This window comes from Egretta garzetta, unplaced genomic scaffold, assembly GCF_000687185.1.
Source record: "Egretta garzetta isolate BGI_Z169 unplaced genomic scaffold, ASM68718v1 scaffold96, whole genome shotgun sequence".
NCBI classification, from domain to species: domain Eukaryota; kingdom Metazoa; phylum Chordata; class Aves; order Pelecaniformes; family Ardeidae; genus Egretta; species Egretta garzetta.
In genome coordinates, this window is record NW_009259965.1 from 713,210 (window position 1) to 723,169 (window position 9,960).

The 9,960-nt window shown below is 45.8% G+C and overlaps 1 protein-coding gene across 1 annotated transcript in view; it reads right to left on the reverse strand.

Annotated features, from left to right (window-relative positions):
• MTURN (maturin, neural progenitor differentiation regulator homolog) overlaps window positions 1–9,960 on the reverse strand; it is a 17,698-nt gene that overhangs the window by 4,241 nt on the left and 3,497 nt on the right. Inside the window, exon 2 of the mRNA XM_009640200.1 lies at window positions 4,576–4,698. Within this exon, the coding sequence (XP_009638495.1) occupies window positions 4,576–4,698 (123 nt within the window). The remainder of the gene's footprint in view (window positions 1–4,575; window positions 4,699–9,960) is intronic.

Sequence of the window (9,960 nt, forward strand, 5' to 3'; positions counted from 1 at the left end):
TGGAGGTAAAGGAGAGGTCACTGGGATGTGTATGAATTCAATGAATATAGGATAAATGGCTTTTACACTGCAGACTCCCCAGTTCTGATGTAGGCTTTTTAGGCTGAAGGCGAGCTCAATACGAGAGCCCTGAAAATCGCTGCTGAATTGCATGACTTGTGTTTTGGGTCTCTGCAAACTCTGCCAGTTGGTGTCATGTCCCTCAGGCACTTTTTATTTGTCTGTCTTTCTTTCAAAGTGCCTTGATTTTATGAAATAACCCAGTAGTTTCTAAGTCGCAAAAGCAGACTGTCATTGCCTCCTACCAAAAGCCGACGTACAAGCATGCTGAAAAATAATCCAAGAACAAGACTGAGCTTTAGTGGTCCTGTATTGGGTTTCTGTGGCAAGGTCTTGGTAGTGGAGGGGCTACAGGGGTGGCTTCTGTGAGAAGCTGCTAGAAGTTTTCCCTGTGTCCGCCGCTGGCCAGGGCCAAGCCAATCAGCGGCAGTGGAAGCGCCTCTGTGATAACATATTTAAGAAGGAAAAAAAAAAAAGGCTGCATCTCAGTAGCCGGAGAGAGAAGTGAGAGGATGCAGAGGAAAACAGCCCTGCAGACACCAAGGTCAGTGAAGAAGGAGGGGCAGGAGGTGCTCCAGGTGCTGGAGCAGGGATTCCCCTGCAGCCCGTGGTGAAGACCATGGTGAGGCAGGTTGTCCCCCTGCAGCCCATGGAGGTCCACGGTGGAGCAGATATCCACCTGTAGCCTGTGGAGGACTCCACGCCGGAGCGGGTGGATGTCTGAAGGGAGGAGGCTGTGACCCCATGGGAAGCCTGCGCCAGATCAGGTTCCTGGCAAGCCATTGCAGACCTGTGGGGGGAGGAGCCCACGCTGAAGCAGGGAGAGGGACCCCATGCTGGAGCAGGGGAAGAGTCCTCTCCCTAGGAAGAAGCAGCGGCAGAGACAACGTGTGATGAACTGACCTCAACCCCCATTCCCGTCCCCCTGCACCGCTGGGGGGAGTAGGTAGAGGAACTGGGAGTGAAGTTGAGCCCAGAGAAGAAGAGAGGGGTGGGAGGAAGGTTTTTAAGATCTAGCAGTTTTTCTCCTCTCCTTCTCTGATTTTGATTGGTAATAAATTAATTATTTTTTCAAGTTGAGTCTGTTTTGCCCGTGATGGTAACTGATAAAATGATCTCTCCCTGTCCTTATCTCAATCCACAAGCCTTTTGATTTACTTTTCTCTCCTCTGTCCGGTTAGAGGGGAGTGATAGAGTGGCTTTGGTGGGCCCCTGGCATCCAGCCAGGGTCAAACCACCACAGTTCCACACGATGCTACACTAGAGATAACGTGGTTCTGTTGAATATTGGCATGAAGGGCTTAGTCTCCAGGCAGATGTGCTTACAAACGCCAGCACAGACACCTCTGGTACCAGAGAGACAAGGGCGTCGGAGGAGCTGGGGTACTCTGAGGCAAACAGTGATACTTGAGCCTGGTGTTACTGATATCACTTCATGTACCTGTGTGGTGCCTGGCACTTTTGGATGCTCCCTGAATAAGCAGATAATAAGGCAATTCAGAGTTTTGTGGAAATCAACCCAGGAAGGCAGTAATGGGCAGAGACAACATGCCCCCCACCACCTTCAGTATAGAAACAGTTTGACCTTGTCCTCAGCAGGATTTAGAGGTGCAGTTTAGCTGTCGCAGGTCAACCAACACTTTTTAGAAGCCTCATCTAAATAAATATCCTGCCATGGCACTGTGTGTGGGCCCATAAAACATAAGGGAGAGATGCCAGAGAGCAGCAAGGGCCAGTGAGCAGCTCCCAGACCACCCTCATTGCCTCCTGCACCCAGGGAAGAGTGGCGAGCAGAGGGAAATCTCTGTCTCTCACTGAGAGGGATGCTAACCCCTGGGTATCCCCGCCCTCACCGCCTCCGAAACATGAAACACGGGGCCCAGCAGCGTGAGGAGCCAGTGCCTTCCCACACTGCCTGGAGAGATGCAGCTGGGCTGTTATCACGAATGTGCAGAGTAGGGCTGAGATGAGTTACTGGGCAAAAATTGGTCTGGGAGCCTTCGGTTAAGGGAGGGCAGGTGCTCGGTGCCGTGCACAAGGGCATGGAGAGCTGCAGATGCACCACCAGCATCTCCTCCTAAACGTTTCCCTTTGAAGGACCCCAACAAAGACTTTCGAAACTGTCTAATAATCTTCGATGGCTGAATGGCAAAGACTTTCAGAAGGTGCTTACCAAACATGCTAATAAAAACCTGGTCCTTCCTCAGTGTCTCAGACCAAGTAGCCAGGACCATCAGCCACCTCAAAAGAGCCCATTCTGACCTTCAGCACAAATTTTTTCCTAAACTGCCATTTTTCAAACGGAAATTTACCAGACCGGTCTCCCACAGCAGACTTGGTTGGGATAGCGGAGAATAAATGCCCTGCAAATGTACTGTTACCTCCATGCTCACAGCAAGGTGGTTTCATGAGCAAAACAGGTCCAGCAGAGAAAGGATGGGGAACAGTAATGCCAAGGAAATAATTTCCCCATACTGACAGAAAGAGGCCTGAGGGTGTAAAATAACTGTTTCCATACATCTATTGCAACACCCTTCACTTTTTAAAATCTATCCTACCATGCATGTGCTATTTTTAATAACTACAAAAGGGGAAAATGTCAATACATTCCCTATTAGGCTTGTCTACACACAACCATAGCTTGAACAATAAAACCAGCTTTGTTATGCTAATGCAAATCACTCAGTACTAGGTCAAAGGAGAATCTGAGAAACTTAATCTTCGTGGTACCTCCAAGAGAAAATGAAGAGGTACTTGACTACAGTCTGCAAGAGGTCTCTGAAAATTGAGGACACCGTTCTTGAGCAGACAAAAGCATAATGAAATTCAACAGTTAGGAAGCAGAACTAGAAAAATGCAGATTGTAAATAAAAGTTTTTCAGTAATGATGAGAAAAAATAGTGTCGTATCCTTCAAGTCACCTGAAGACTTTACATCAAGACTGGGTATCTTTGGAAAATACACTCCAGCTCAACCACAATTTATGTGCTCAGTGGTAGGAATCATGGGGTGAAGCGTGATGTATTAATGAAGGGCCCAGACTAAATGAGTGTAATGGTTCCCCTTGCTTTGAACCTTTTTATTCTGAAGAGTAACTGAACTTACTTTGACCAAAGCCTATTTCTCAGCAACTTAACCTATGCTGAAATAAATGTGGTTTAAATGAAGTAAGTGATCTGTACCAGTTTAATTAAGTCTTTTTGAAGTCCTTTTTAGTTAAACCAATAGAAGTTTCTCCTCAAAGACACAGCTTTTCTGAGCAGGAGAAAAGAGCTATGAAGATCCAAGAGCTGAATACTGTTCTGGGAAACATATTTATATTTTGTACGTTTTCACAATTACAAGCAGCTGTACTGATGGATCAGATTTCCAGTCCTTTCTAAGAAAAGTGTGCATCTGTTCTATTTATTTCCAGTCTCTCAAAGGATTCTTTAAAATGATGCTCTTTTATGTCAACCAGCTGCGGTGGTCCGCGGCAAGGCAATGCAAGGGTGTAACACAGGGAGGGCCAGTGTTTTCATATTGGCACTCCAAGCCTTCCCTTTTGCCTTAAATACTTGGGATACATTTTCAGTCTTCTCAGTTAGTCAGCCAGAAAAAGAGAGGAGGGAAAAATGTCAACATTTTCAGTTGAGTTTAAAAATGTCCATCGGTGAGCTTTCCCCATGGACAACACAGGAGCACGGCTCTGGCAACGAACCTCTGCTCTGCTTTGCACCAGCCCCTTACCCAGACCAAGGCTCTCAAGAGGAGAGTCTGTGCAATGGGAGGATTTGACAAAAACAAAGGACGACAGCCAGCCAAAGTCACCTCACCCTGATGCAACCCAGGCTTTGACCAAAATCTTAAGTGTTAAGCAAGGACAGAGAAAGCTGAGTAGCAGCAAAACAGAAAAATACACGCCCCCTCTCCACAAAACCCAGCTTCTGCTCCAACCTCTTCTGAAGCAGTGACCAAATTGGCGTTTGCAAATACCAAGTGGCAACCATCCTAACAGCGAAATCTGGACCACTTGGTGGGAGGAAAAGCCAACTCTAAAATAAAACAAACCACTCTGAGAAGAAACCGTACTTGCAGCTTCCCAGAGGTTTAGTCTTGCTACTTCAGATCCTTGCAAAACTCCCCAATTCCAGTGCCAGGAAATAACTCTGCCACAAAGTCCCGCGGCGCTGACTCGCATCCTGTTCCTCAGAGTCAGCACTGCATCAGCAGGACGGGAGCCCCTGTGCAGATGGGGAGCCAGTGCCACCGGCTGCTGCACCAGTTGGCCTCCCACACGGCACGGGAATCTCATCCTCTCAAATGTGGGGATGGAAATAAAAAGGCAGCTGGCTTCCAAGAAACAATTTCCAGTTGCCTGATGGTAGCTTACATGCTAACACGCCTGCACCCAGGCAGCTGACTGGAGATGTTAAGTCCCTGCAGAACTAAAAACCACCTTGCTCCATCCAGTGCTATCCTGTTTAAAGTCGCATGGTAACTGTCAATGTTTAGAAGTAAAAAAGAGGCACTTACGGGTCTGAAGGATTTGAAGACTTTTTCCAATATTTCATGGAGTGTCTTTTTCCCACAGGAGGAGATGTAATCCTGTGCGAGCTGCAGAAAAGGTAAGCAGTCCTCACTTTCGCTCCACACATGCTGAAAGCCAACAGCAACACGAGAAAGCAAAGGCATTAACGGGAATTCACGCCAGGCTTTCCATCTGATTTTATAAGGTGGCATGCTGTAAACATCTGCCAAAGCACACTGGGCCTCCTGCAGTTCAGACCTGCACTGGGGACGGGCACTGCAGGCTGTTTCAGAAGCCACGCGTCTGAGGAGGAACTTTGGCTTTATTAACACAATGCATCAGAAAGCAGGGAAATCGATCCAGAAGAGAAAGAGCCTTACAACTTCACCAGTAATGAAGGGTACGCAAGCCCTGCGTACGCGTGCATTTTATGAGTAAAGGTGTTTTCATTTGACATCAGCCCTGCTCAGACCTGGAAGTCACATTGGGTTTTCTCTTCTTCTGCACCACCCGCTACAATGAAGCCCTCAAGAAGAGCTAAAGCATCTCTTTGTCTTACCAGAGTTAGTACAAGTGTGATGCGACCCTGGAGGTGGAACTTGATGTGTAATTCTCTCGATGATGCAGAAGAAAAGATGCAAAATATACCCGCAGGTTAGAGACAGAGCCGAGGAGAGACATTTGGGCACTCACAGCATCCTGACACTTCATGCCTCCCTCCTCCTAGACCCGAATCTTCTCTTCCTAGGCAGGCACATTTAAACCCCTTTGGGATATTCCTCTCGTCTTGCTCTTGCTTCAAAGACGCTGGTTCCCTGGCCTGGCTCTGTGAAGCCTCTCCCAAAACTGATGCTTTTTCTGCTGCTACGAGGTTGTTTGAAACAGAGCTGGTGAGCCATGGTGGAAGCACCCTGGCAAAAATGCTTCTTTGCACCCAAGGGCAGCACGCGGCACAGGCTAATGCATACTTTTAAAGACCTTCTTTTTGAAGACTTTGTGCATGGGACTGTCTTAGGCAGTCTGCTACTCAGAGAAGCTAATACTGCAAAAGCAGTTTGAGACTCTTATACCTCTATTTTTGCACAGCAGCTCTTTTCCCCAAAGTGCCGTGCAGCTTTTTACTGTGCTATAAACAGTAGGTTATGCTCAAACAAGGGAAGAGGAGGGTCTCTCTGAAGCTTAACTAACATTCAGGGAAGGAGTCAGAACGACAGATGTTTCAATCCCCAACATAAGGCTTGCATGCCGCCTTCCTGTTCAGTGGTGAATACCTGCCAGGGATGCGGTTTTACGCTTGCCGAAAGAAAACACTACTTAACATCACCTAAGCTGCATCTTTAAGGCAAAAACTGTAACTGCCTCACTATGAACCTCACTTGACCTACATTTTCTTTGCTGCTTGTTGCATTTTACAAGCATAAACATAGTGAAATGTTTTGTTGTGAAGAGAGCCCTGCCTTACTGAGTAGCTTCTGCTCTTTCCATATAATCAGAGTCATCTCTTAACCAGCCTGGCAATAAAAGTAAGTTCTTTACAGTCTTGCCAACTCTCAAAGGCACATACCACAAGCCTCATGATACTTCATGCCATCTTAAGACTCATGGGCCTTGTAGTCCTATAAATATACAACCAAATCTCAGCTTCTGTTTAAAAAAAAAAAAAAAAAGTCAGTACTTTGTGATTTCTATGGCCTAAGAAGGCAGAAGGTACACAAAGTGAACTCAAATGAACCCTCTTTAAAATATCAAATGAACACTTTCAAATCACAAGATTTTAAGAACAGCCGTGAGATTTTGGAGGTCTGGCCCATGATTTCTTAATATTTGGGGTTAGCAATAACCATTTGGTTATTACTAATCTTTGCCTCAAACTTAAGAGCTGGATGTTGCAGCTTGGCAATCCATGGCTCATGCTAAACCTGTTGCAATTGTTTATATGTATAAAATGATTATGACTGCTAACATCCTGATTCTTGTTTAAATTGTGGCTTCTTTTGCCTACCAGAGCTATACACAGGAGCTTCCACATAAATGAAAATCAGACCCTGCCCTTTTATAAATAATAGCTAGTTTGTTCCCCAGGGAAAGTTAACCCCATGTTGTCCTGTCATTTTTTTACAGTCTCTTTTCAAGCTGTACCGCATTTCAGACTCCAGTGTGAATTTGTCAGCAGCAGTGCAGAATAAAGATGATCTAGCATGAGGGGAAAACTTAAGTGAGTAACTTGATCACTGAGCCTTTGAAGAGACCTTTTTTGCATAGCATCGTAAGGCAATAAGCAAGTAAGTCTTTCAACAATTTCCATGCCTGCAGAAGATTTAAAACTTTGGCTGTAGTGATAAACACAGTATGAAAGGTCTCACGTGCCATCTCATTCAGAAACGGCTTGATTTCATCTCCTCTCCCCCCACCCCTCCCCTCCAAGAAAAACCCTTGACCATAATAAAGACCAGGGTTATAACACCTACATATTCAGCTGCATCTACAGCTCTCTGTGGACGTTCAGCTCTGCACCAAGGCAGTGCAGGAACTGAGTCTCACCACTGACTCACACATCTCCAGAGGAACCTGCAAAAGGAATTTTGGCCTCTCAAAATAAAAACAAACATAATTTGAGGATTCAGCTCTTGCTTATAAAGTTAGAGCAGTCAGCAAGGCTGCACATACGGAGATGCTTTTCCTGGAAAAACCCTGATGCCTGAGAACCTCTCTCTAGTGGGAGATGCGGGCTGCTGGCAAACCGGTGGACCACAGTGCTTGGCTGTGGCTCTGCAATTACAAAAATATTAACCTCATCATCTGAGTATGTGTTCTCCAAGCTTGCTCAGTTTTGCTCATGGTTGCTTTGTGTCACTACAAAAGCACACAGCCACTAATTTCCACCTCAACTGACTTAGGATCATGGTTGAATTATTTAGTTCAGCATCTACACACAGGACATAGCTCAGGCAATTCATAGGGTTGCATCTGGAGGGGTTTGCTTTTCCTCGTGCCTTTAGATGAACCAGTGTTGCTGGATGACAGAGACACTTGCTGGACCACCTTTTTCTAACCAGCCCGTCTGTTGAGCATGGCAGCAAAACTTTTTCTTTGTGGGGATAATTCGACTTGCAGAAAATATCCAGACTCACTGACTCTGTTCTAAAATATTTTACAGGAAATCTTGCATCAAGGTGGCATCATATTTTTATTTGCTTTATCTGTTACTTTGGATACCAGCAGTAACATGGTGACAAAACAAATGACAGATTATAAGGAAGAGCATTGCAACCCTCACCCTCACTGGGTGTGACTATAGAAGTCCAATTAACTTTTTAAGAACACCACAAGCCTCAGGAGCTAAATTATACGCGTTTCAGCTACCTAAAATGCTGATTCAGGGAGTTTTAGTGATCAGGCGGTTCTGAAAATGCCAATAGGCACCTAGACGGGTCTTCTGCATCCCTTAGCATGTTAAAAACCTAACCCAAAGATACCTTTACAGGAAATTAAAACTATATGATTGTTGTGATCCGGAATCTCTGCTTTTATACAAAATACAGAGTTACTCTTCCCCAGACTGCATCTTGGCAACCTTTCCATGTTTTTCTCCTCCTCCCTTTTAAGTTCATCATGCTCATCATTTCCTCCTTACAAGTGGGTTATCATGGACTTCTCTGGCACCTCCTACATAGCTTTTAAAGTCAGATTATTATGAAATGAAGATGTAAAGAAAGAGAACAAGAATACCAGGCAGCAGATGCTTATTAAATGTGAGGCTCCTTTATAAGAGTCACAGGGTGCAAAAAGGCTGTAGAGTGCGCCACTGTGAATCCTGTTTATATTTACCCACTTTCACACTCCATGGTGTTACTGGAGCCATGCAACAAAGCACATGTGCAAATGAGAATCAGTCCCCTGGCTTGTGTTAAATCTCCTTAAAATAAACTTTAGCCTGTAATTGCACATAGAAAGGAAACTTATCTTCTGGAACATAAAAAAAGAAAATGACTGCAAAAAAACCCCCAAGATAGCCAAGTTGGGAGCAGAAATGAAGTCCCACAGTGCACTAGGAGCAGAAAACACAGTGCTTATGGATCACCTCGTTAGTGGTTCTTAATCGCATTAAAGAGATACCATCAACGGGAAAAGAATTAAGAATGACACCTATCTGCCTGTCGTAAAAGTACTGTTACTACAAAAAGTGCCTCAAGTAATAATGCCGTAAAAAGACAGAAGAAAACACTGCTTCTAGTTTTCCACTGTTTACATTCTGCATTTGACAGGAGTTGGCCCTTCTGCCCACTTTAACTACTGGCAGCTCTGGGCGGGGAATCCTTCCCACAGCAACCCAGGAATGAAAATATTTGCCAAAAAAAAAAAAAAAAAAAAGGAAAATGTGGTTGCAAACCAGCAAAAATTGGCCAGTGTTGGAAGCATGGGGATAGAGTCTGAAACTGCTTAGGATTTTTTTTAAAGTTGACTTAGATTTTGTTTTGAAAGAGTTCAATTATTGAGCAGCGTATAAAGAAACAATACAGGTCTAAGAAAAATAATGACCTTTCTTTGCAATTTCCGATATCCTTAGCATCCGATCACAGCTTTAGCTTAGTCCTGCATTGGATTCACACGTATCCCTGCTCAAGAGCCCAGCAGGCACACCCCTTTCTGGGCACAGGCATGTCTAGAAGAGAAGGAGTGCTGGGGTCTGACAGGCCTGGAGGTGCTGGGAAGATGGGTGTGCGGCGCTGGACCCACCGTGGACCAGGAGAATCCACACCCAGAAATGCTCTGCTGCCACGACAGGGGCTGCGGCCAAAGGTCTCATGCGTCCCTGGACAGATGCATAACTAAACTCCAGATAACTTCTTTCATAATTCAGCGTGACCATCTGCCCGACACAACAAATAAATGTCCTGCTCTCTGAGAGCTGTCGTCTGGGAGAAGTCACTTCACTGCTCTTTGTTTCCATGAACCCATCGGTCAAATGGGTTCATACTGCACTTACCTGTTGGAAAGGGAATTAATGAACATTTGTCAAGCGGGTTGAGGAATGAAAGTTGCTCCGGGAAGGGAAGGACCTACAACATGCCTACAATAATGGTCTGTGCTAGGAGCTATTTTTTAAAAAATAATAGTAAAAACCTTTCACTGCAGTTAACCGGAGCTTTGCAGGTCACAAACCCCGTGGCGAGGTGCCGCTTTTCCATAAACTCTTCTTGCACTTCTGCTCGCCACCGGGAGGGCTAGGGGGGGGAGGGGAACAACCCACCCCTCCCCATCCCAAAGCCACGGGTCGTTTCGCCGGTGCCGTTTCTGCACAAACTTCCCGCTGAACTCCGCCAGGGGCGGGGAGGGGAGGCGGCGGGGGGCGCCAGGCCGGCACCTGCCCGGGTCCCGCAGCCCCGGCG